Source organism: Rhea pennata, chromosome 15 (assembly GCF_028389875.1).
Source record: "Rhea pennata isolate bPtePen1 chromosome 15, bPtePen1.pri, whole genome shotgun sequence".
NCBI lineage: Eukaryota > Metazoa > Chordata > Aves > Rheiformes > Rheidae > Rhea > Rhea pennata.
In genome coordinates, this window is record NC_084677.1 from 18,468,258 (window position 1) to 18,494,489 (window position 26,232).

The following is a 26,232-nucleotide window of genomic DNA, read 5'->3' on the forward strand; positions in this document are numbered from 1 at the left end:
CGAGCCCGTGAGCACAACCCTGAGGTATCTTCTTCTTTGTGCAAACCCCGAGGGATGGGAGGTGGGGAGGGGACGGGCGGTACAGCGGGGACGGCGGGGCCGGGGACGTGTCCGCGCGCCCTCGTGCCCGCGTGAGCCCTGAGGTCGGCCGGGGCCCGCCCGCCCCTCACTCCAGCATGGCATCCAGCTGGTCCGCCAGGTCGTCGAACATGCTGCCGATGTCGTCCAGGATGCTCACGGTGCTCTTCGACTCCGCGGCGGAGCTGGGGCGAGCCACGGGGCCGGCTCAGCACCACGCACGGGGGCTGCCGGCCCCCTCGCCACCCCCACGGTACCCTCCCGCCCCACGGTGCGCCGACGTGCTGTCGCCCAGTGTCCCCCCAGCCCCGTGGCATGCCAGCGGCGTCCCAGCCAGGTCCCCCCAGCCCCACAGCACTTGGACACGGCGTCCCAGCCAGGTCCCCCATCCTATGGCACTTGGACACGGTGTCCCAGCCAGGTCCCCCATCCCATGGCACTTGGACATGGCAGCCCAACCAGGTCCCTCATCCCATGGCACTTGGACACGGCGGCCCAACCAGGTCCCCCATCCCATGGCACTTGGACACGGCGGCCCAACCAGGTCCCTCATCCCCGTGGCACTTGGACACGGCGTCCCAGCCAGGTCCCCCGTCCCCGTGGCACTGTGGCACGGTGTCCCAACCAGGTCCCCCATCCCATGGCACTTGGACACGGCGGCCCAACCAGGTCCCCCGTCCTGTGGCACTGTGGCACGGTGTCCCAGCCAGGTCCCCCGTTCCTGTGGCTCTTGGACACGGCGTCCCAGCCAGGTCCCTCATCCCCATGGCACTTGGACACGGCGTCCCAGCCAGGTCCCCCGTCCCCGTGGCACTTGGACACGGCGTCCCAGCCAGATCCCCTCCTCCAACGCCGCCCGCGTCCCGCAGCGCTCTCGCACAGCCGGGCCACCCCGCGCCGCCTGCGGCCTCGCGAGCCCCGCCGCCCGCCGCCGCCGCGCTTACTCTGCCGCCTGGCTGTCCTCCTGCTTGATCTTCTCCTCCACGGCCTGCAGCGCGGCGGCCAAGGAGGCGCTGGTCTCCTCCAGCTTCTGGTGCGCCATCTCGGAGCTGGCGGCGTCGACGGAGGGGCCGGCGATGGCGGAGCGCGGCGGCTTCACCGGCACCTGCTGGGGCGGCCCGCCGGGCGAGAGGGGCTTGGCGGGGCTGGAGCAGAGCGAGGGCGGCGTGCTCGAGGGCTTCACGGCGGCGCCCAGCTGCTTGGCGGGCGACGGGGCCGGCGTGGAGCCGGCGCTGCCGGACGGCGCGGCGCCGGGGGGCTTGGGGGGCTTGGGCGCCGTGGGGGGCGGCGCCGGCTTGGGGGACACGGGCGGCGGCGTGCCGTGCACCCGCTTCGGCTCTGCGGAGAGACATGGCGGGGGGCAGGCGTGGGGCTGGGGCCGAGCGGCGGCGGCCGCTTCCCCCCCCCCCCCCCGCCGCCATGCACCTACCTGGGCTGCCGGGGCCGGGTGCCGGCGCCTTCCTGGGGGCCGGCGGCCCGGGCGCTTTGGGCACCGGCTGCGTCAGCACCGGCTTGGGCGACACCGGCGGCTTGAAGGGCCGCCGGGGCTCGGCGGCGGGCGGTGGGCCGAGCTCGGCGGCGGGCGGCGGCGGCTCGGCCGCGCCAGGCTCAGCCCGCGCCCCGGCGCCGTTCTGGTAGAGGGCGAGCGGCGACGGCTCCGGCGCCGCCTCCTTCTCCTTGGCCTTGGGCCGGCGCTTGACGGTGTCGGACTCGGTGAGGACGAAGCGGACGCTGTCCTGCTGGCTCTGCTTGGCCCGGATGCGCCGCTTGAGCGTGGCGCTGGCCTCCACCTTGGCCAGGTCCCCGTGGCGGTGGGCGGGCGGCGGCGGCCCCTCGCCCGCCTCCAGCCGCGCCGGCCCCGGGGGCCGCGGCCGTGGCTTGGCAGCGAGGGAGCCCTCGCCGGCGAAGGGGGGGCTCTCCGAGGAGCCGGCGCGCGCCGAGCCCCCGCGCTCGGCCCCCGGCCGCTCCGCCGCGCCCTCCGCCCCCGTGTCCGAGCGGACGCTGTCGGAGCGCTCCCGCCGGGCGGCCGCGAGGAGCCCCGTGACGGGGCCGCTGATGGTCCGGCGCCGGTTGACCACCTCCCCGTCCAGCCCGATGGCCTCCTTGTGCTTCACCGTGGCCAGGACGGTGGCCACGCGCGCCCGCTCGGGGCTGCCCGCCGCCGGGCCCGGCTGCAGGTAGTAGCTGTCGGGCCCCTTGGCCGGCCCCGGCCCGCTGGCACCGGGTGGCCTCTGCGAGGCCAGCGCCCGGGCGCCGCCGCCAATGGAGGACATCTCCAGCATGGCGGCGATGCTCTTCACGCTGCCCGCGCTGCCCGTGTCCACGCTGCCGCCGAAGTCGCTGGCCCGCCGCTGCTCCCGGTAGCCGTGCCGGGCCTCGCCGTCCTCGCCGGCGGGGCCGCCCGCCGCCTCGCCCTCGCCATCCTTGGGGAAGTCCTCGGCCATGCTGGCGCTGGACATGGCGGAGCTGGAGCGCTTGGGCGGCGGCGGCGGCGGCCCCTTCTTCTTGGGGCGCACGGCGAAGGACTGGCTGCGGTTGACGTTCTTGTCGGCGCCCGGGGGCGCCCGCACCGAGTGGCTGCGGCCCACGCGGCGCTGCACCGTGGCGTAGGGCCCCGCGTCCGGCACCAGCAGCTCGTCCCGCTCCGGCTCGCTGTCGGAGGCGGCGTAGCGGTTGAGGCTGTGCGCCCGCTTCTTGGGCCGCCCCGGCTCCTCCTCGCCCTCGCCCGGCGGCGGCAGGCAGAGCACGGGCACCGACACGGGCAGCACGGGCACCCCCGCCGGCGGCCCCTCGCCCTCCGCCGGCTGCGGCAGCACGTAGGCGAAGCCGCGGTGGGTGGGCGACTGGGGCAGCGAGCGGGGCGACATGGGGCGCTCGGCCTGCGGCAGCAGCTGCGGCGTGGGCTTCACCTTGGCCGTGGCGTGGGGCACCAGCAGGCTCTGGGGCGAGGCGGGCCGCGGCTTGGTGGGCGTCTGCGGCGGCGTGAAGTGCCCCGCGGCCGAGGGCGGGAAGGACTGCCGGGGCTTGCCGGGCACCGGCGGCACGCTGGCGCGCTTCACCGTGTGGCCGTGCCGCAGGGGCCGGACCTCCTTGGGCGGCCCCGGGAAGCCCTCCTTGGCCTCCTCCGCCAGGTACTCCTGGCTCTTGGAGATGGCGGCGCTGGGCGCCTTGGGGCCGTCGCCCAGCAGCTCCTGCGAGCTGCTCATGTGCTTGGCCCGGCTGCCCAGGCCGCTGTCCGGCGCGTGCCGGCCCGAGGGCGAGCGGTAGCCGGAGGCCTCCCGCACGTGGGCCACGTGGTTGGCCTGCTTCTCGGGGGGCTCCTCGGGGCCCTCGCCCGAGCCCGTCATGGCCACCTGCAGCTCGTTGCTGAGCTCGCTGTCCTGGAAGGTGGTCATCTTGGGCGACTGGCACTCGGGCGGCTCCGGGGGCGGCGACTCGATGGCCAGCACCTCCGGCGACGGCGGCGGCGCCTTCTTCTTCAGCGTCCCCGACTCGTACTTGCCGAACTCGGCCCGCTGCAGCTCCGCCAGCTTCTTCACCGCCAGCATCAGCTTCTTCTGGTGGCCTGGGGATGGCATGTGGCGTCTGGGGGACCTCGGCGAGGGACAGCCTCGGATGCCAAGCCCCGACCAAGGAATGGGGAGAAGCTGGGGCGCGTGGAGGCGAAGGGCTGGGCCTTACCCAGCTTGGTGATGCCGATCTCCTGCAGGTCCTCCCACGTGATGTCCGTGATGAAGTCAATGTTCTCATAGCCGTTCTCCACCAGCACCTTGTAGTACTGGGACAGGCCGATCATGGAGAGCCACAAGGCCAGGTTGGCCTGTGCGGGAGGACAGGTTATAACCCACCGACAGCTCCTGACTGTCCCCTTGCAGGGCCTGGGCTGAGCACCAGCACCGTGGTGCATGTGGTCCTGTGCAGGTGCCTCCTCCAGCCAGGATGACCCCCGGGGGCTCCTCCTTCCCCAGGTCATCCCAGCCCCCTCCGCCACGCTGGTGCCGGGTGGGATGTCGGGGAGGGACATGCAGTGTCACATCCACGTGGAGATGGCTGGCGCCAGCCTGCCAGCCCCCGAGCTATCAGCAGCCGACGTGCATGCGCAGTGCGGGCAGCCGTGGGATGCGGGCACCATCTGGGAGCGTGAGCCAGCGCCTGGCATCGCCTCCCCGTGCGCACCGCCTCTCCGGGGCCACGGGGATGGGGACGGGACGGGCGGACAGCGGGGACCCGGGCAGGTCCGGGCACCGGCACAGCCCTTACCGGCTTGTACTCCGGGAGCCACTCGGGGATGTTGAGGTTGTTGATCTCGGAGGCGATCTTCTTCCGGTGCCCCGGCTTGGTCACGCCGATGGCCGTGAGGTCCTAGGGCGGAAAGGCGGGTCACCGCCACGGGCCCGGCCGCCCTCCCCGCGCCGGGCCCTGGCTCCGCGGCCTCACCTCGGGCGTCATGCGGCTAATGGTGGTGATGTCGTAGCCGGCGTTGATGAAGTTGGGTGCGTAGAGCTGCAGCTGGAACTTGCACAGCCACTGGTACACGGCCTCCGAGCTCTGCGAGGAGCGCGGCTCAGGGCTGCCCGTGCCCCGGCCCTGCCGCGCGCCCGCGCCGCGCAGCGCCGCGCGCCCCGCAGGCGCCCGCCGGCAGCCCCGGGGCCGGGACAGAGCTCACGGCCAGGTTGCATTTGCAGATGTCCTGCAGAGCCAGTACGGTGGGGGAGCCCAGGGCTCCCGGCTGCTCCGGGGCGCCCCTGGGGTGGGGACCCCGGCGGGGCGGTCTGCCCTCGGCTTGGAGCTGGCGAGGCCGGTGCACGGCGAGGGCCGGTGCACGGCGAGGGCCACCCCACAGCATCACGCTCCCCGCCGGACCGCGCCGCTCCCCTCCCGTGCTCCGCCGAGCCCCGCGCTCACCTTCCCCTCCGACACCGGCTCCATCTTCTTCAGCTGCTGCTCGGCCGGGGGCTGTGGGGCGTACGGGGAGCTGGCCACGCTCTGCGTCCGCGACGAACCTGGGCCGAGAGGGAGCCGTGAGCATGGGGCCGGGGGCCCTGCGGAGCCGGGCTGGGGCCGGCGGTGCCACGCCAGCACCCCGGCTGGGCCCGGCGCGTTGTGTCCCCCAGGGCCATGGCCTGAACGGAGCCTGCTGCCCAAACCCGCCGGTCTCTGCTCCTCTGGCTGCGCTGCAAAGCCAGGTATTGCCCCACCGCTGTGCCCTCCGGCGAGGCCCCCGCCGGGCACGGCAGGCTCCGCACAACTGCCCCGTCCTCGCCCCCCTGCTGGGGGGGCCCTGGCAGCCCCATGGCTCCCACCCCAAGGCCAGCCGCCGCCGCCGCCGCCGCCGCCGCGGGCAGCCTTCACTGGCCCCGAGGGGGTTGCAAGGGCCGTCTGGAAATCTCTGCCTGCAGCTTCCCATCAGACCGACAAGTGTAACCCTCTGCCCTTGCTGCACTGGGCAACCCCTTCACGCGTGCATCCCCCTCGCGTGTGCGTGCCCCTCGCGTGTGCGTGCCCCTCCCGTGTGCATCCCCTTCATGCGTGCATCCCCTTCACACGTGCGTCCCCCTTGTGTGTGTGTCCCCCTCGCGTGTGCATCCCCCTCGTGTGTGCATCCCCTTGCATATGTGTCCCCCTCACGTGTGCATCCCCTTCATGCGTGCGTCCCCCTCGCGTGTGCGTCCCCCTCGCGTGTGCGTCCCCTTCATGCGTGCATCCCCTTGCATATGTGTCCCCCTCGCATGTGAATCCCCTTCACGCGTGCGCCCCCCTTGCGTGTGCATCCCCCTCACGTGTGCATCCCCCTCGTGTGTGCATCCACTTGCATAAGTGTCCCCCTCGCGTGTGCATCCCCTTCATGCGTGCATCCCCCTCGTGTGTGCATCCCCTTGCATAAGTGTCCCCCTCACGTGTGCATCCCCTTCATGCGTGCATCCCCCTCGTGTGTGCATCCCCTTGCATATGCGTCCCCCACGCGTGTGCAACCCCTTTACGTGTGCGTCCCCCTCGCGTGTGCACCCCCTTCATGTGTGCATCCTCCCCACACTTGTGCATTCCCCCCGCACCTACATCCCCGTCGTGTGTGCAACCCCTTCATGTGTGCAGCCCCCCCTCACATGTGCATCCTCTTGGCGTGTGCATCCCATTCATGCGTGCACCCCCCGGCGCATGCATGGCTCTGGCCTGTGCATCCTCCTCGCGTGTGCCTTCTCTCTGGGTGTGCATCCCCTGGCGTGCGCACCCCCCCAGGGTGTACACCCCCTCAGACGTGCATCCTCCCGGCGCACACATCCCCCCACGCGTGTCCATCCCCCCCACGCGTGCCTCCCTGCGCCCCCGGCGCCCGCCGGCGCGTGCATCCCCCGGCGCGTGCATCCCCCACGTGAGCACGGCCCGCGGGCAGGCAGCCCCGCGGCGCGGGCAGCGGCGGAGCCCGCGGCCCCGGCTGGCGAGGCACCGGGAAGGGAAGGGGCCGGGCCGAGCGCCGCGGGCCGGCCGCCCGCCGCCCCCCGCCCCCCGGCGCCCCCACTAACCGAGGCAGGAGAAGACCTGGCAGCAGCCGAAAGGCGACAGAGTCATTTTTTACCCACGCGTTTTCTTCTTGCGAGCGGTGCCGTGGCAATAATAAAAAAAAAAAGGCAAATCCCTCGCTCCCCGGCAAGCCCCGGGCAGGGCCAGGGCTACGGCTGCTGCGAGCCGCGGGGCCGCCGGGCGCCACGCACCTGCGGGGACGTCCTGCGCCTTGGCCGGCCCATCGCCCACGGCAGTCTCTTGCGCAGAAGCCTTCTGGGAAAGGACCGTTGCCAGCAGCTGAAAAACACCCGGAGGAGAGGGGGAGCCGAGCCAGGAGCGAGGCGAGCGGGCGGCTGGGGGGCCGCGGGGGGCCGTGCCGCCGCCGCCGCGCTGCAGCCCGGAGGCGCGGGCGGGCAGGGAGGGGCGCAGCGGCTTGCGGCGGCGGGGAGAGCGGCACCGCTCGCGGCACATATGGTGCCTCGCCAGCGGCTCCGCAGCGCCCGGACGCAGGCTGGCAGCGCCCGGCAGGCGCGGGCTGGCGGCGGGCACGGGGCAACGCGCGGGGGACACTGCGGCGGGCGGGCGGCAGCCCGCCATCGCCGCGGGCACGGGGCGCCGCGCGGGCGGCGGGGCGCGAGGGCAGCGGGCGCTGGATGCTGCGCGGGCGGCGGCTCGCAGTGCGGCGAGGCCCCCTCGGAGGGGCAGCAGAGCCACGCGGCCTCGGCCGGGCGCCGCGCTGCCGAGGGGCTGCCGCCCGGGCCGGCGACGCGGGGCAGGGGCGCCGGGGGGCTCGGGCCCCGCTGGGTGAGCGGGTCGGCACGGCGGCCGCCCCGGGAGCCGCCTTACCTTGACGCCCTCGGAGGCGGCGTGCAGGGCGTGCGCCCCGCCGCCGGCGCTCTGCCCGCTGCCCGAGCTGCGGCCGCTGCCCGCGCTGCCCAGGCTGCTCCGGTCGCCACCTGCGCGCGGGAGGGGAGAGGCCGTCAGGCCGGCGCGGCGGCACCGTGCCCCGGTGCGGCCGCGGCCCCCGGCGCGGCCGCCCCACCTGCGAAGGGTTTCCGCAGCACCCAGATCTCCTCGGCGGGAGGCGGCGCGGCGGCCGATCCGCCCTGCGAGGGCGAGACGTGGGACGGGCTCGCGTCGGCCCCGCGGGAACCTTGGGCGCAGAGCAGAGAGAGCGGCCGTGAGCCGCCCGGCCGCGCCGGCCCCAGTGCACCGGCCGCGCCGGCGGCACGGCGAGCGGCGACCCGCGGGACCCCCGGGAGCCCCGCGGCACCCGCAGCCCGGCGAGGGCGCCCGGCGCGCGGCTCGAGGAGCTCCCCGAAAGCACCCTCCGCCGGCGCGCTGCTCCGCCGGGCGAGTGCCGGCGCCCGAGCCGTGCCGGGCCGCTCGCGCCCAGCCGCTGCGGCTGCTGCTCCTGTTCGCTGCGGCGCTTCCCCGGCGAGCGGCCGGGCCGCGGCACTGGGCAGCCGGCGCGAGGTGACGAATTCGCCGGCGGCGCGCGAGCTGGGAAGCAACGACCGCATCTCCAGCGGGCTGCGAGCACCCGCTACGCACCGCAAATCCTCGCGGAAAAGCTTCCCGGAGCGCCCGGGCCTGACGCCGGGCACGGCTCTGCCGTCCGCAGCCCCGCGCGCGTCCCCGTCCCGCGCCGGGCACCCTGCGGCGGCGACGCGGCCGCCACCAGAGCCGCTTCCCGCTACGAGCGCCGCCGCTCCCGCGCCGCCCCGGCGGGACCCGCCGCTGCCCGCAGCCCTTGGAGGAGCCGGGTGAGGGGCCGAGCGGCGCTGCCCGTCCCGGAGACCGCGGCGGCGGCGGGACCGGGCGCCCCCGGCTCCCCTGGGGTTCGCGTCCCTACCTCCCCGGCCACCGCGGGCATGAGCGGCCGTCGCGCCTGGGCCCTCGCGGGGCCGGGGCCGGGGCCGGGCGTCTGCCGCCGGCCCGGAGCGCACACCGGCCCGGAGCGCACGCCGGCCCGGCCCGGCCCGGCCCGCAGCGGGGCCGCCGCGCCGCGGCGAGGGGACGGGACGTGCCCGCCGCCGAGCCGGCCCGCAGCAGCGCTGGCGAGGGGTGTGCAGGGGATGGGTCCCTCGGCATGCACACGCACCCACACACGTGCGCACACCTGCACGCACCCGTCTGCATGCATGCAACCACACCTGCATGCATGCGCACACGTCTGCACACGCGCCTACATGCACACGCACACACCTGTACACACACACCCCTGCATGCACGCGCCTGCACACACGCGCCTGCATGCACCCGCACACACCTGCGTGCACACACCTGCATGCATACGCACACAATTGTGTGCACACTCACATGCCTGCACACACACACCTGCATGCACACACACACCTGCATGCACACACCTGCATGCACTTGCACACACCTGCGCACACACACCTGCACGCACACACTTGCATGCGTACACACACCTGTGTGCACACTCACATGCCTGCACACACACACACACACACACACACACCCCTGCGTGCACGCGCACACAGCGGTGTGCACACGCCTGCGCGCACACACCCGCATGCACTCACACACTTGTGTGCAAACACACAGCAGGCACCAAACGAAGGGGAGAGAAGCCAAACAGAAAGAAAAGAATAAATACACAGCAAAAAAAAGAAAAACCAACAAAAAGGAACGAAAGAAATCCATCGAGGGGCTGAAGTGAGCGGGGAACTACCTTGTCCGAAACGCGGCTCGTCGGCACTGCTAGGGGAGAGCCTGTGATAGCCAAAGGAACTGAAAAGAGTCTGATGGGAATGTGGAGGTGGAGGTGGAGGTGGAGGCAGGGAATGGAACGGATGGGACGAGGCGTCACCGTTTAGCACAGCAGCCCCGTAAGCCGGGAGCGGGATCTTTTGGTACTGTTGGGGGATTGTTACAGTCTCCCATGAACCTGATAATAAAACATAACAAGAGACAAAATGAAAAGAATCAAAATAATAGAGACGAGCTCAGCACCACCAAAACCAAGAGAAAGAGAAAGAAAGGCAGAAAGGGAAAATAAAAAAGCAGCAAATGAAAGAAGCGGGCGAAGAAACGTGGAGAGCCGGAACTGGGAACCGAGAACCGAGACCCAAGCGCTGCCGCCGGAGGGGCCGGAGCCAGAGGCAGCAGCGGGGCCCGGCGCGGCCCGTCCTCACTCCGGGCGCATCCCGCCGCCGGCTCCGGGCCGGGCAGGGCCGGGCCGGCCCCGCTCCGGCCCCCGCTCCGGGCAGCGCCGCGGCTTCGACGCCCTCGCGCGCCACGCGGTGCGGCATGGCACGCGGCCCCGGCCGAGCCCCCGCGCCGCCGCCGCCGCCGCCGCGTCCTGCCCGCAGAGACGCCGCCGGCGCCCCGGGCGCTGCGTGCCGCGGTGCGCCTTCGCCGCCGCCTGCGAAGCCTGCCGGTGTGCGGACGGGCGTGGGGACGGGCTGGTCCCCGCGCTGCGCCGCAGCCCCGCGGGGCGCCACGCACGCGCCGCCCCGGCACCTCGGGGCGGCAGGGAGGGGGCCGCGCGGGGGTATTTGCCTGTTCGCTTGCTGATGGCCTCGACGAGGCTGGAGGGGAAGTAGCCGACGCGGTCGTTGCCGGTGCGGTTGTCGTGGATGCAGCCCTTCCAGCGCCCGTCCGCGTGCTGCTCCAGGACCTGCGCGGGAGCCGGGGTGAGGGCGGGCGCGGGGCGCCGGCGCGGGGCGCGGGGTGCCGGTGCGGGGCGCCGAGCCGCCCCCCGGCGCGCCACTCACCGTGATCACGTCCCCAGCTTTGACGTTGAGGCTGGTCAGGTCGTAGTTGTTGCAATAGTCCTTGACGGCCCGGACCTGCAGCGCGGCGGAGGCGTCTGCGGGCACAGAGCGGGCGGCGTGGCGGCGGCGCGGCGGCGGCACCCCCGCCCGGGGCAGCCCCCGGCGCCGGCCCCGCCGCTGCGCCCCGCGCCGGCGCTCACCCCGCAGCATCTGCTTGATCTCCTTGCTGGCCTGGCTGGTGGTGAACTGGTTGACGATGTCCAGGGCCGTCTGGCTGTAGGTGTTCCTGACGTGGGCGTTGATCCCGCTCTGCAACGGCGCACAGAGGGCTTGGCGCGGGGCGGCCCCGGCGCCCGCCGGCGCCCGCCCGGCGCCCCGCCGCCCGGCCCTTACGTCCAGGAGGAGCCGCACCACGTCGGTCTTGCCGCACAGGGCCGCCTCGTGCAGCGCCGTGCCCGCCTTGGTCTGCCGGTTGATGTCGATGCCGGCTTGCAGCAGCAGCCTGGGGGCGCACGGGGAGGGTGAGCGCGGCCCCCGGCGCCCCCGCGCCCGCCGCGGCGCCGGCGCTCACCGGATGATGTCGATGTGCCCGTTCTTGGCGGCCAGGTGCAGGGGGCTGGTGCCGTTGGGGTCGGTGGCATCCCCGGGCTTGGGCTCCAGCAGGGCCGCGCACATGTTGCTGTTCAGGAGCAGTTGGACCACCTGGATCAGCAAACACAGACGGAGCCGGGCTGCAAAGACAGCTCAGCTGCCGGCCGGGGCTCCGGGGCCCGGCCGCGCCGCGGCGGGGCGCCCCCGGCCCCCGGCCCCGCATCTTCACTGGCCCCACGGCCCCCAGCCCCGCCTCTCCACCAGCCCCACGGCCCCAGGCCCCCAGCCCCGCATCTCCACCAGTCCCACGGCCCCCAGCTCCCCAGCCCCGCATCTCCACCGGCCCCATGGCCCCTGGCTCCATGGCCCCGCATCTCCACCAGCCCCGTGTCCCTGCTGGTGTCTCCGTGTCCCCATCAGCCCCGTGTCCCCGCACCCCCGTCAGCCCCATGTCTCCATCGGCCCCGGTGTCCCCATGCCCCTGCTGGTCCCACATTCCTGCCAGCCCCATGTCCCCGCATCCCTGCTGGCTCTGGTGTCCCCACATCCCCATCGGCCCAGTGTCCCCCCCAGTCCCGGTGTCCCTGTGTCCCTGCCAGTCCCACATCCCTGCAGCCCTGACCCCATGTCTCCGTGCCCCCCAGCGCCCCCCGGGCTGCTCTGGGCGGCGAAGCTCTCCGGCCCCGGGACGCGGGCGCACCACGGGCCGGGGCAGCGGCTGGCACCCGGCCGGGTCCGCCCAGGGCGCAGGGCCCGGGAGCTGCCCCCGGCCGGAGCACCGCGCCGCCCGCCGCCGGCGCCTCCCCTCCGGCCGCCCCGCTCGCCTTGCGGAGGGCCCGGCTCTGCGGGCACTTACCCCGACGCGGCCAAACTCGCACGCCAAGTCCAGCGGTGTCTTCCCCGAGTTGTCCATGATGCAGGGGTTGGACTGGTGCTGCAGCAGCATCTCGGACTGGGGGCGAGAGGGAGGCCTGAGCGCGCCGCGGGCGGCACGGCGGCGCGGCGGCCCCGCCGGCGGCCCCGGCGCCCTACCACGTCGTAGTGCCCGTGCTGCGCCGCCAGGTGCAGGGGGATCTGCCCCTCGTCCGACGGGATGTTCACCGAAGAGCCTGCTTTCAGCACCATCTTCATGGGCTCCTTCTTGCCTTGCCAAGCGGCGTAGTGCAATGGCCGCATCCCTGCGGGCAGGCGGGGCGAGCGCGGCGGTGAGCCGCGGGGCGGCAGAGCCTGCCGAGGCGGCCAGGGCACCCGCCGGGACGGGGCAGCCGCCCGCCGCGCCGGCCCCACAGCCGAGCCGCCCGCCCGGCGTCGCCGGCCCCGCGCCCGCGCCCGCTCCCCGGCCGCCGCTCGCCTTTGTTGTCCTTGATGTCCACGGCGGCCTGCGCCTCCAGCAGCAGGGTGATGAGCTCCGTGTTCCCGTTGAGCGCCGCATGGTGCAGGGCGGAGAACCTGGCGGGCGACGGCCGAGTCAGCGGGGCCGCGGCCGCCCCGCTGGAGCCCGGGGCCGCGGGGCGGACGGGGCTGCGGGGCGGACGGGGCCGTGGGGCGGACGGGGCCGGGGCACGCCGGGAGGCAGCGGCCAGCTCGCGCCCTCCCCGCCTGACCCAGTTCCCCGGCGCCGCGGCCGGCACGGGGAGGGGGGTCGGCGCCAGATGGCCGCGCCGGCAGCCTGGGCGGCTGCGTCGGGGGCCGGGAGCGTGCGGCCGAGCGCGGGCACGGGCCTTGCCGGGGCGCCGGGTCTGCCCACCGCGTCCACGCCGCCTGCGACCGCCCGCTCCGTGCCGCCCAGGGAGCCGCGAGGCGTGCCGGCAGCGCGCGCCGGAGGCTGAGCCCAGGCGTCCGCCTGGGAAACGTCAGCGCTTTCCGCTCCAGCGCCCCGTCCGCCTCGGCCCAAGACGGTGCAATTCGCGGCCCTGCCCCGGGCGGCCGCGGGGCTCCCGCCGCTCACAAGGGCTGCGCGGGGCAGCGGGAGCCGTGCGCTGCCACCCGCCGCGGCCCGGACCGAGGGAAACTGAGGCACGGCGCGCGGGCGGCCGAGCATCCCGCTCCCGCGGCCGCAGCACAGGGGAGCCCGGGGGGCAACGCGACCCCTCTCGGCACCGGCGTCGCAGCCGCCTGAGCGCCCCGCAGCCCGCCGGCCGCTGGCACAGCCCGCCCGCCCCGCGGAGCGGCGCCAGCTCCCTGACGGGCCGCGCACACACTTGCGTGCACGTGCACACACAGCTGCACAGGTGCACGCTTGCATGCGCCCGTGCACGCACACATCCACGCACACGCGCCTTGGCGGAGCCGGACGCCGGGCACCGAGCGGGCGCCCGCTCCCACTGCCCCACTGCTGCCTCCCGGCCCCCGGGCAGGGCCCGGCTCCCCTCGGGGCTCTGCGGCTGCGGGAGGCTGTGGCGCGCCGCCGCTCGGCAGGATGAGGATGAGGGGGGGCCGCAGGCTGCCGCCGGGCACGGTCGCACCGGCACGTGCAGCCTCTCCGCTCGCCCGGCCCCGGGACGCGCTGCGGTGCCGGGCCTCCACGCCCCCTCCCCGCCGCTGCAGCCCCTCGGCAGCCCTGGCGAGGACCCTCGCGAGGCACCGCGGGATGCCGAGGCAAACCCCGCACCGCCGGCGCCAGGACGTGCCTCGGCCCTGCCGGGGCGGCTCCGCCGGAGGGGCCCTCGGGGCCGCCGCGGAGCAGCTGCCAGGAGGCCGCGACGAGCGATTCATCGCCGGGAGCCCCGCGAGCCGGGTTGCATCTCAGCAGCGCGCTCGGCACAGCCCCGGGACCGCACGCGGCTCCCCTGCTCGCTGCGCCGGCCTGCTGCGTGCTGCCACGCGCTACCGTGGCACACGCACGCTCGCTGCACGCCTGCTCCCCGCGCGCCTCGGCACACGCACGCCTGTGCGCTCGCTGCACGCCTGCTCCCCGCGCGCCTCGGCACACGCACGCCTGTGCGCTCGCTGCACGCCTGCTCCCCGCGCGCCTCGGCACGCGCACGCCTGTGCGCTCGCTGCACGCCTGCTCCCCGCGCGCCTCGGCACGCGCACGCCTGTGCGCTCGCTGCACGCCTGCTCCCCGCGCGCCTCGGCAAGCGCACGCCTGTGCGCTCGCTGCACGCCTGCTCCCCGCGCGCCTCGGCAAGCGCACGCCTGTGCGCTCGCTGCACGCCTGCTCCCCGCGCGCCTCGGCACACGCACGCCTGTGCGCTCGCTGCACGCCTGCTCCCCGCGCGCCTCGGCACGCGCACGCCTGTGCGCTCGCTGCACGCCTGCTCCCCGCGCGCCTCGGCACGCGCACGCCTGTGCGCTCGCTGCACGCCTGCTCCCCGCGCGCCTCGGCACGCGCACGCCTGTGCGCTCGCTGCACGCCTGCTCCCCGCGCGCCTCGGCACGCGCACGCCTGTGCGCTCGCTGCACGCCTGCTCCCCGCGCGCCTCGGCAAGCGCACGCCTGTGCGCTCGCTGCACGCCTGCTCCCCGCGCGCCTCGGCACGCGCACGCCTGTGCGCTCGCTGCACGCCTGCTCCCCGCGCGCCTCGGCACGCGCACGCCTGTGCGCTCGCTGCACGCCTGCTCCCCGCGCGCCTCGGCACGCGCACGCCTGTGTGCTCACTGCACGCCTGCTCCCCGCGCGCCTCGGCACGCGCACGCCTGCTCATTTGTACATCTGCTCACTTGCACGCCTGCTTGCTGCACGCCTCGGCGCACACAGCTGATGGCACGCGCAGCCCTGCTCGCTGCACAGCACTACACAAGCACCCAGCAGCACCCACGCCCCTGCTCGCTGCGCCCCACGGCACACGCGCCCCATGGCACACGCGCCCCGAAGCAGGGCTCCCACTCACCCATCGGTGTCTTGGAAGTTGACGTTGACTTTCTTTGCTGATCCGAGGAGCTCTGGGAGAGAGAGAAAGGGGGAAGCACGTTAAGGAGGAGACGGACGCGGGACGGAGGGGCAGTGCCGGGACCCGCTGCCTCGTGTTCGGCCGCGGGGTCGTCCTGCCGGCGTGGGTCGTCCTGCCCGGCCGCCCGGGCCGAGCTCACCGCTCCCGGCCGGCTCAGTGCGTTGCCAACGGGAGCGTGGAGCGAGCCGGGGCGCAGGCTCCCACAGGAAAGCCAAACACCCGGCGCGGCGCGGGGAGAGGGGAGGCCCGGAGCCAGGCTCACGCACCAACGCCGCTCCGGCTTGCACGCCTGAGCCGGGAACAGGGATCGCGCGGCCCGGGGCCGCCCCACGGCTGCCCCACGGCCAGCCCTGGGGTTGCCCACGCGTGGCCCTGCATCCTCCCACGCATCCGGCAGTCGCTGTGGCAACCCCGCAGCCCTGGAGGAGGAGGAGGAGGAGGAAGGAGGCGGCGGAGCATGGCGCCGTGCCCTGCAGTGCCCCGGCTCCCTGGCGCCCGCTTCCCCCTCCCGCGCCCCGGCGAGGCGCTCACCGGGGGCACCGCGGGCGGCCCCAGCGGGCTGCGCGCCAGGGCTGCCGGCGAGGGGCCCCGCCGGGCGCCGGCCCCGCGGCCAGCGCTGCAGCAGCGCTCTGGGCCCGCGCGTGCACGGGGGCCGGCGAGGTCTGCCCGCCTGGGCGCTGCGCAGCCCCCGGCCCTGCGCAGCCCCCTGGATCCTGTGCAGATTCCCCAGTCCTGTGCAGCCCCCTGGATCCTGTGCAGCCCCCTGGGTGCCGTGCAGCCCCCCAGGCCCTTGCAGCCCCCCTCCCCAGGTCCCATGCAGCACCCTTGGTTCCATGCAGCACCCCGGTCCAGTGCAGCACCCTCAATCCTGTGCAGCCCCGCCGGTCCCCGCGCAGCCCCCCGGGTTCCGTGCAGCCCCCGGCACATAGGAGTGGGGGTTCACATTGCTGCAGCCCCCGGGTGCCATGCCGCACCCCTCGGTCCCCTGCAGCCCCCTTGGCATGTGGTGCCAGGGGGTCGCATTGCTGCAGCTCCGCAGAAGTCTGGCTGCAGTGGCAGAGACCAGGGAGCAAAGGACGCCAGGGCGCGAGCAAGCCTGCGCTTAATTAGCGCTCCTCGGGGCACGTTAAGCCCTGATTGAATTTTAAATTCCTGGCCTGGAGGAGCAGAGCCGCTGGCAGCGGAGTGGGGCCATCTGCATGCCGATGAGGCACCCCTGCGCCCGGCGCCCAGGGGCCGGGCAGCACAGGCGGAGCCGGCCCGGCCCCGGGGCGCCGCGGCGCAGCGGACACCCCGGAGGGCACCGGGGTGCTGGGCAGCCCGGAGAGCAGCCGGGCCGCGGACCCGCCGGGGGGCAGCGGGCGCCGTGGGGGCGGCGCGGGCGGCAGCCCGACAGGCAGGACGCTTGCTCGGAGCGGCGCAGCGGGCGCTGGCGCGAGGCACCGGGGGCGGACGGCGGCGGAATAGCAACCAGCGGTGCCTCCGGCCTCGGGCCCCGCTCCGAGCCGGGCCGCGCTCCAGCTCCCGGCCCCGGGGGCGCCCCGCTCCGCCCCCCGCTCCAGGGTGGCTCCGGGGCTTTGCATGGAGTCGCTGCCCGAGAAAAGCCCCGTCCCCGCACTCCTGCCTCCCTGCTCAACCCGAGCACTGCGGCCCCGGCACCGTTCGGTCCCCAGCGCTCCCAGGGCCTCAGAGCTGGCCCAAGCCCACCACAAAACGTCCCTCGAGGCTGCTTCAGGAGGGCCAGGAGCTGGCCCAGTCCCTCTGCTGGAGCTCGTGTTGATTCTGAAACCTACTGATGGCGGTCAAGGACAGGGACACCCGCTGCCAGCTGGGGCTCAGCACAGCCCTTGCTATGGTGCTGCTGCACAGCGCCGGAGATGCAGTGTGTTGGGGGCGGGGAGCAAGACACGGGAGAGCTCGTTAGGGCACGGAAGCACAAGGGAAGCTCCCCCAACTAACGAGGGCGCTTGGCACGCGCCCCCCGGCACGGCTGATCCCCGGGGCACCTGGCCGAGCCCCTGCGGACGGAGCCTGGCGCTTGCGTGGGTTGCAGGTTCCTGCGCCCACATTCCCGCATTCCCATGCCCCGTGTTCCCACACCCCGCAGGTGCAGCGTTCCCACACCCCACATTCCCGCGCCCCACGTTCCCGCACCCCGTAGGTGTGGCGTTCCCACGCCCCACATTCCCGCGTCCCGTGTTCCCACACCCCGCAGGTGTGGTGTTCCCGCACCCCACATTCCCGCGCCCCGCGTTCCCGCACCCCGCAGGTGCGGTGTTCCCATGCCCCACATTCCTGCGTCCCGTGTTCCCATGCCCCGCAGGTGTGGTGTTCCCGCACCCCACATTCCCGCGCCCCGCATTCCCGCACCCCGCAGGTGCGGTGTTCCCATGCCCCACATTCCTGCGCCCCACATTCCTGCGCCCCGCGTTCCCGCGCCCGTGCGGGGAAGACGGTTGTGGAGGAGCCGAGCGCCTGTTTCAGTGGGTGAGGGGGGATCCTGCAACGGCATCGCCGTGAGCTGCCACAGCAGCTCAAGGAAGCATCAAAAATAGCTGCTCTTAATTATCTCCTGGCAGACGAGTGCCACGCCGGCACCGGGGGCTGAAAGCTCGAGTTGCGTTACGAGCCTTGGCGAGAGCAGCAATATTCTCCTGTCCGCACTTCCCGAGCCATCGCGGCGGGGAAGGACGAGCCCGGGCGGTCGCTGCGGGGCCCCGCTGCCGCCCGGCCCCGCGGCCCCTCCTGGGGCTGCGCCGGGGCAGGGGCCACCCCCGCACGGCCCCCGCTCCGGCAGCAGGACGCCCTCCCGGCGCAGCCCGCCAGGCGCTGCCCGGGACCCGAGGCATTCCCGGGCCGAGCCGGCCTTTTCCCGCACGGCGAGCAGCTGGCAAAGGGAGCCCGCGGGAGGCGTCAACCCGGCGACGCTACGCGACGGCTCGGCGCGGTGCCCCCGGCTCGGCGGGTGCCCCCGGCAGCCGGCCCCTCGGCAGCCGGCCCCCCGGCCGCACCCCGCCGGCGGGGCCCCCCGGGCGGCGGGGCGCGCGGGGCCGAGGCCGCGCCGCGGCGGGCGGCCCGTCCCGTCCCAGCAGCCGTGCAGCGGGCGAACGTTTCGGCCCCTGCAGCCAAGGTCAGGCCGAGCGAGGCGCCCGCGCTACGTGCAGATGCCAATAGAGCCGTTAGCGCCTTACGATCAATGCCGAGCGCCCGAGCGCGCGCGCCGTGCGGGGGGAGCTGGCGGGACGCCGCTGAGCGCGCTCGCGGTGGGGCCGGAGCCGGCGCCGGCACGGGGCGGCCGCCGCAGCCCGAGCCCGAGCCTCCGGCCTCGGCGCCCCGCGGCCAGGAGAGCGGCGGCCGCGGCGCCCGGCCCCGCGCCCGCTCCGCGCGGCCGCACCGCCGGCCCTTGTCGCCCGCCGCCCGCCGGGGCCAGCAGCCTCCGCCGGGGACATCTCGGAGGGCGCCTGGAGCAAAGGGGACCGAGCAACGGGCACTTGCTGCGGCGACGCGACGGGAAGCGCCGCCTGCGCCCCGCGCACGGCCCCTCCGCTACGCCCAGCCGTGCACGTGTGCCCTGGCCAGCAGCCCACGTCCTGCTGCCCACCACAGCTGGCACCGACCTGCCCACCGCAGCTGGGCACCTCCATCCACCACAGCTGGCACTGACCTGCCCACCACAGCTGGGCACCTCCATCCACCACACCTGGACACCTCCAGCCACCACAGCTGGGCACAGACCTGCCCACCGCAGCTGGGCACCGACCAGCCCACCACAGCTGGGCACCTCCATCCACCACACCTGGACACCTCCAGCCACCACACCTGGACACCGACCAGCCCACCACAGCTGGGCACCGACCTGCCCACCACAGCTGGGCACCTCCATCCACCACAGCTGGGCACAGGCCTGACCATCACAGCTGGATACCAGCACAGCTGGCTGCCCTGCTGTTCATCACGGCTGGATACACCACTGCCCACCGCGGCAGGGCACTTGGGGCCCATCCGAGCTGGGCTCCCTCCGTCCTGCTGCCCGTCACGGGCCGCTCCCCGGCCCCCCGGGCCCCAAGGGGCGCTGGCCCCGCGCTCCGCAGCTCCGAGCGCCTCGCAGGTCCCCCCTCCCCGCCACCGCCGGGCGGGCGCCACGCTCGGGACATCGTCGCGGCGGGGCCGGCGCGCAGGGGGGCCGGGAGGGCGCAGGAGCGCGCAGGACGCAGCCGCGCGCCCCGGTCCAGCGGCCGTGGCAGCCGGGTCGCCGCCGCGCGCAGCAGCCGGGCCCGGCGAGCGGCTGAAGGAGCGGCGGGGGCTAAGTGGTGTTTTCCTTTCTTTTTCTTTTTTTATGAGTGAGACTTTGAGAACCATCCCGCTGCACCCCACCTGGCCGCTTCCCACCCGCCCTTCCGTGACCGCGGCCAGGGCCGGGGCATCACTGGGAGTGGCTGGGCGCTCCCGGGAATAGCCGGAGCGCGGGCACGCGTGTGGGCACCCCTGCGTGTACGCACCCCTGCGCACGTGCAATCGCACGGCCGTGCAGGGAGCCTGAAGAAAGCCCGGGGCAGCGAGCGAGCGCACGCTGCCCTGGCGCCGGCTCCGAGCTTGCGGATCAGGGATCCGCAGAGCGGCCTCGGCAGGGTGCCGGGGGTGGGGGCGCGTGCGGGGCTGCTCCCAGCACTGCCCATCCCCAGCGTCCCCGGCACAGCGGTTGCGGGGAGGCCGGCGAGGGGCTGCGTGGGGCCGCCGGCCCCTTTCCCTGCCGGGGAGCCGGGCCGCCAGGGCTTAGTCAGAGGCAATCCCAGGATTTGTGAAGGCTGGAACGGAGACAGCCGGAAGAATAGCTGCTGATGAGCAGCGCGGAGCCGCCGAGGAGCGCACTGTAAACAGGCCAGCTGCAATGCAGGAGCAGGGCCCGCTGCTGCTTTGTGCGCTCAGGCGGCTCCGGCATTAACGCACCAAAAACCTGTGGGGGCCTCGGCGAGGAGGCGGCACGGCGCCAAGCTCCCGCCGGCCTCCGCCGGAAGGGATCGGCTGGCCGCTGCTGCAGCCGAGAGCGGTGCCCAGCGCCGAGCTCCGCGCCGGGCCCGGGAAGCGTGCGCTGCTGGAGGCAGCCAGCGGAGCATGATGAGGACAAACATGGGCACACGGATGCACACGGGCACACAGATGCACACGGGCACATGGATGTGCACAAGAGCACAGGGATGCACAGAGTCGCACAGGGATGTGCATTGCCACAGGGATGTGCACGGGCACGGGGATGCATGGGGATGCACGTGAGCACGGGGATGCACATGGGCACGGGGGCACATCGGCAGCACGGTGCTCGGGGAGGCAGTGCCCGTGCAGGCTGCAACCCCAACCCGCGCGCGGCGCCCCAGGGCCCGGCAGCCGCGAGGCCGCCTCAATCCCTGCTCTAATCGCTTGGCTCCGCACCAGCCCGGCAGCGGCGACCTTGCTGCCGAGGCCCAAGGAGACTCGGGGCAGAGCAGGCGCTCCCCACGGCGGCCGGGCACCGCCGGGCACCGCGCCTCCCGCCGGGAGCGGCGCGGCGAGTGCCCCGGAGCCGCTCCAGCACGCTCCCTGCGGCTCCCGCAGCGCCGGCCCGGCGCGCGAGCCGCCCGCGGCGGGCGGCACGTGCCCGGCGGGAGCGCCGCGCTGCAGCCCCGCTGCCCATTTTTCAGGCTGATTGCTCCTGTCAGTGCGGAGCCCGGCGTTAAACACCTCATTTTCTACTGCCGTACTGGGTTGGAAAATACCATTAACATTTCATTACGGCTTAAAGATCCCTCTGGCCTGACACGAGCAGCCGAGCTGCCGGGGAGTCGCTCCGCGCCCCGCGCAGGGATGCGCCGGGCGGGCAGCGCGCCCGGGGCCGGGGAGGGCGACTCCGAAGAGGGGCCGCAGGGCGGCACAGGGACGAGGCCGGCGTGGAGCCGGGTTTGCGGAGCGCGTCCAGCGCAGGACAAACCGCCCTCGGCTCTTCGGGCAGTGCCGGCCCTGCCGGGCAGGCACCAGGAATGGGAGGAGGAGGAGGAGGAAGAGCTTCGTGGGCAGCACATGCGGGTGCAGCCGCTTGGCTGCAGCTCTGCTGCCGGGGCCACGCACCGCAGCAGAGCCAGCACCTGCGGCACGGCACCGAGCGACAGCAGGAGCCCCCGCGCTGCGCACGGCCAGCCGGGAGCACCCAAGGGCCCATCGGGGTCCTGTGCCGCTGAGCGGTGCTCCCAGGGCGCCCGCACCCCGGGGAGCCGTGCGGCACCGGTGCTGCACGGTGCACGACAGGAGCACGGCCTGCCCTGGGTGCCGCAGCCGGCACAGCACAGCATGGCACGGCACGCGGCTGGCCGGGACTCCATCGCACAGAAACGCTCCGGTGGCGTTCGGAGCTGCAGCTGGCCCTGGGGACACACGCAGCTCGTTGGGGCAGGGGAGGGTTAACAGGGAGCGCGGGCAGAGCCGGGAGGGAGCCAGGCCCGGCCAGGCTAAAGGAAACCGCGCAGGCGAGGGCACCCGGGGCGCTCCGCCGGGGACGGGGATGCTGCAGCGCCGCGGCCCCGGCAGCGCCGGCGGGAGAGCGTCCCGCGCCTCCGGGAGGGCCGGGGGCTCCCTGGGGTCGGGCCGGGTTCCGCGGGGCTCCCGGGCAGCCCGGAGCGGGGCAGGGCCGGCCAGGCCTCCCGGGCACCCTCGCGCCGGGGCCGCGGCGCAGCGCGGGGTTTGCAGCTCCGGCTGCATGCCAGCCACGGGGAGACGCGAGAAAACGCAAAATAAGAACTGCTCAGCGCCGGCTGAGGAACGGCCCCTCGGCAAGGGAACGCGGCTGCGGCAGCGCGCCCAGCGCGGCTCCGCGGGCGGCTCTAACCCCCCAGGAGAAGTTTATACGGGGAGCGGCGGGACACGGCGGAGCGCGGCGGGAGCCGGGGCCCCGCGGCCGGGACGCGCCGGCCGTCCCCCGCCCTGGGAGCGGGGAGCTGGGCACGGCGGCTCCCGCAGGGCTGTGTCCCGGCAGCCCGGCCCCGGCGCCCCTCTCCCGCTCCGGGCTGCGGCGCCACGTTCCCGTGCCCGGGACGCCCCCGTTTAGCGGCTCCGCCGGCTCCGCCGCGCGGTTTCCAGGCTCCGGCGGCACCGGGAGCCGTCAGCAGGGACGGCGGCCGCCCGCCGCCGCGGTCGCATTCGCCTGCGTGGAAATTGAATTGTGAAATGCCAAAGACATTTCCTAACTGCGCCGTATTAGCCCGGTTTTATTAAACACGGTTATCAGAGGAGATTATTAATGCAATCAAGCGCAGGCAAAGAAAACCCCAGAATTAACTGGCAGCAGCGAAGGAGGCCGCGCCGGCGGGGCCGGCGGCAGCGAGCAAGGGCTCCGCCGCCCCGGGCAGCCAGCCCGCACCCTGCCCCGGCGCGGGCCCTTCGCAAAGCCCCCGGCGGAGGCGTGCGGCTGCCCCGCGGCGTCCAAAGCCCCGGCCAGCCCCGCTGGGAGCCCGCGCGCTCCGGCGAGGAACGGCACAGCGAAGCCACCGCGGGAACGGCGCCTTCCCGGCTGCTCCACGGCTCCCGCTGCCCGGAGCCCCGCGCCGGAAAACGCCAAGTCACTACGATTCTTCGAGGTAGCATCCTCGGAGGAGGGCAGCGGGCAGGAACCAGTTTGCTGCCAAAATCCTGCCTCGGATTTGCGTAACTTGCAGACAACCTCATCAATTATGGATGCCCGGGAAGCGAGCGCGGTGCACGCTGCGGCCCGGCCGGAGCCCGGGAAAACTCTTACTCCGCACGCTGCACCGGGCCCCACGTCGCCATGGCAACCCGTGTTAATTCACACAGGGATTTTTAAAATCTCATTTTTAAACCCCACATGAATAGGATATTATCCAGATAGCGGAGCTAAGTTACAAATCTTCCTCATGCGGAAGCGCGGGGGGAGCGCCGGAGGCACGCGTGGGAACGGGGCGCCGCGGAGGCGCCGGGGACGCACGGACGCTCCGGGGGCGGGCACAGCCCCTGCTCGCTGCGCCGGCACCACCGCCGCCGCGGGACCTGCTGCCGCGCACGTGCCCGCTGCCGGGCGGGAAAGGGACGCGGCCGGGCTGGGCAGTGGCAGGGCGCGCGGGGGTCGTTCCCGCGTCGGCAGGCGGATCGCAGCACGGGAAAGGCGGGAGATGGAGCCGGCTGGGGAGGAGGCAGTGGGAGCCCCTGGCACTGCTGGGGTTGCCAGGGCACAGGGTGCGCCAGGCTGGACCAGCCGGACTGACGGTGGTGGAAGAGCAGCTGCACCATCGGGGACAGCAGGACCCCGCAGCAGCCCTGCACGGCGCTGAGGACGTGGGGGACCCCAAGCCACCCTGCATGGCCCTGGGGACATGGGGACCCTAAGCCACCCTGCATGGCCCCAGGGATGTGGGGACCCCACACCAGCCCTGCATGGCACTGAGGACGTGGGGGACCCTAAGCCACCCTGCATGGCCCTGGGGATGTGGGGACCCCATGCCAGCCCTGCACAGCCTTGGCGGTGCGGGGGACCCCATGCTACCTTTCACAGCACCAGGGACATGGGGACCCCATGCCACGTTGCATGGTCCTGGGGACATGAAGGACCCCATGCCAGCCCAGCATGGCACCAGGGATGCTGAGGACCCCATGCCAGCCCGGCACAGTCTGAGGGACGTGGGGGACCCCATGCCCACCCTGCATGGCTCCAGGGACATGGGGGGCCCCACGCCAGCCCTACCCTGCTGAGAACACTCCAGCACTGCTAGGAACTAACAGTGCCACGCTAGCCCGGGGGACATGGGGGATGCCCACATCTGGGGAGCGTCATTCCCTGGAAGGGAGGGAGGGAGGGAGGGAAGCGGGGCAGGAGGGGGTGCAGTGCACGGAGCCATGCTGGGGCTGTGCGAGCCCTCGGCACGGGCACTGCCCCGGCGCAGGGCACCTCCGGCGGCCACGCCAGCTCGGCACCCCCGCACCAGGCCAGGAGCCTGCAGCTGCAGCAGCACCGTGAATAACTCAGTCCCCAGTGAACCGCCTTAACGGAGCCACTAAAACGTACAGAGAGAGGCCAGATACGCTCCCGGAGAGGCACGCGCATGCATGCGGGCACACGCATGAAGGTACTCGCAGAGATACACCCCCCGGCACACACACTCGGGTGCACACACGGAGATACACACGGAGATACATCCAGCCACCCCCACGCGGAGATACACAAACACAGACCCATCCAAACACACATATGCCAGGATACACACAGGCACGCAAACAGAGATGCCGACCCAAACACGGGCGGGCGGGCACGCACCCGCACGCCGAGACACCCGCAGACGCCTGCGGACATGGGCAGCTCGAGCGCACACACGCACAGCCCGTGCACACACGCTCACACGCGCACACACACACACACACACACACACACGCGCGCACGTCCGCAGACGCCCCCCAGGCCGCAGCCCCCTGCCCCCTCCCGCGGCCCGGGCTCGGGGACACGGGCTGGTCCCGGGCAAGGACGGCGAGGCCGGGGCCGGGGCCCCGCGGCCCCCCCGGGCCGGGGCCGGTTTGCGGGGTGCCGGCAGCGGCGGGTGCAGAGCAGAGCGCCGCGCACCCGGCAGCCCCCCCCCCCCCGCCGCCGCCCCCCCGAGCTCCGCCGCGGCCCGGCGCCGCCGCCCCGGGAGGCACCGGGGATGCGCCGGGCACCGGGGCGCCGCCGCGGGGGGCCCGGGCGGGGGGAGCCCCGCGCCGCTCGGCCCCCCGGAGCCGCGGCCCCCGGCCCCGGCCCCGCCGCCGCGGCGCCCCGGGCCCCGCCGCCGCCGCCGCCGCGGCACTCACTGGCTTTGCCGGGCTTGGGCCTCTGCAGCAGCTTCTGCACGGCGCCGACGTCCTCCGCCTTCACCGCCTGCACCAGCTCCTGGTCCTTGCCCATGGCTGCGCGGCGCCGGCGCTCCGCGCCTGCCGGGGCTCACGGCCCGAGCATCCTCCGCGGCGCCGGCGAGGGGCGGCGCGGCGCGGCGCGGCGCGGCGCGGCTCGGCTCGGCGCGGGCCCCCCCGCCCAGCCCGCTCCGGAGGCGGCGGCGGCGGCGGCGGGCGCCCGGGGCGGGGCGGGGCGCGGCGGGCGGGGGGCGCCACCGGCGGCGCGGGGGGGTGGGGGGGGGCTGGGCGCGGGGGGCCCCCGGGGGCGGCGGAGGATGTCGCCCGGCAGGCGGGACCCCCCTGCAGCCCCCCGCACAGCCGGGGCGCAGCGAGTCTCGGTGCCCCCATCCCCGGGCAGGGGCGTCGCCAGCCCCAGGGCAGCCTGGCCCTGCGGGGTGTCACCCACCGCTCGTGTCCCCCCCCAGCACAGCTCGCCCGGGCCCTGCTGCCGGGCCGGACCCTCACTCTGGGGCAGAGCACAGCCACGGCCCTGGGTGGAGACCCCCAGGGTGGAGGGCAGATCCTCCAGGGCGAGAGGAGCAGAGGGGCTGGGGGGCAGCGCTGGCGCGGAGCCCCGAGCCCGCAGGAGAGCCCAGTGTCACCGTGCCCACGGCCCGGCTCAGCGCACCCTTGGCAGCCCCTGATCCCCCGGCCTCTGCCGTCGCCAGCCGTCAGCCTTTGCTGGCTACCAACAGGAACCAGGCTGGAGCCGTTTCTTGGTTTCTTTAGATAAAGCCTTTACTACTGCCTCACCTTCCACTTTTGTAGACACAATGGCCAGTGACATTCGTCCTCTTGCATTTTTTATAGTTTAAATGACTGAGACGTTGAAAGAGCGGAGTATGCCCGGCCATACTGAGGATGAAGAGGATGCTGAAGAACGAGCTGGGAAATGGGGCCAGCAGTGCACAAGGTGTTAACGTGCTCATGATGCCTGGGAAATGCAGAGTAAATACATCACCTGCACAAAACTGCACCCAAACTTCTGCTGTCCTAGATAAGCTGCTGCCTAAAAGCCTTGCTGAGGTCCCCAGTAAACAAATGACCCCTGCGGCCCACTGCTCCAAAGGGCGAGTATCACAGCTAGCCGTCGCAGGCACTGCTCACTGCAGGGCAGCGGGGCAGTCCGGCTGCAGCATGTTGGTGCTCACACGGCACTGGGGGAGGCCACCTGTGGTGCATCAGGGGTTGCAGTGCCCTGGAGCAGTGCAGCTGCGATGCATCAGGGGTTGCGGTGCCCTGGAGCAGTGCAGCTGCGATACATCAGGGGTTGCGGTGCCCTGGAGCAGTGCAGCTGCGATACATCAGGGGTTGCGGTGCACTAGAGCAGTGCAGCTGCAATGCATCAGGGGTTGCAGTGCCCTGGAGCAGTCCAGCTGCGATACATCAGCGGTTGCGGTGCCCTGGAGCAGTCCAGCTGCAATATATCAGGGATGGAGTGCACTAGAGCAGTGCAGCTGCAATGCATCAGGGATTGCAGTGCCCTGGAGCAGTGCAGCTGCGATACATCAGTGGTTGCAGTGTCCTGGA

The 26,232-nt window shown here is 73.7% G+C and overlaps 1 protein-coding gene across 1 annotated transcript; it reads right to left on the reverse strand.

Moving 5' to 3' along the window:
- Positions 1-166: 166 nt before the first annotated feature.
- On the reverse strand, positions 167-24,715 carry CASKIN1 (CASK interacting protein 1). Its single transcript, XM_062588636.1, has 21 exons — positions 24,622-24,715; positions 14,749-14,800; positions 12,268-12,365; positions 11,949-12,094; positions 11,773-11,868; positions 10,897-11,027; positions 10,719-10,827; positions 10,526-10,634; positions 10,326-10,420; positions 10,070-10,228; positions 7,622-7,685; positions 7,426-7,535; positions 6,657-6,876; positions 4,984-5,081; positions 4,516-4,626; positions 4,339-4,440; positions 3,760-3,898; positions 2,093-3,643; positions 1,508-2,011; positions 1,023-1,416; positions 167-263 (listed from the first exon to the last, which is right to left on the reverse strand). The coding sequence occupies exons 1-21, from the start codon at positions 24,713-24,715 to the stop codon at positions 167-169; spliced, it is 4,479 nt and encodes a 1,492-aa protein (XP_062444620.1).
- Positions 24,716-26,232: the final 1,517 nt, after the last annotated feature.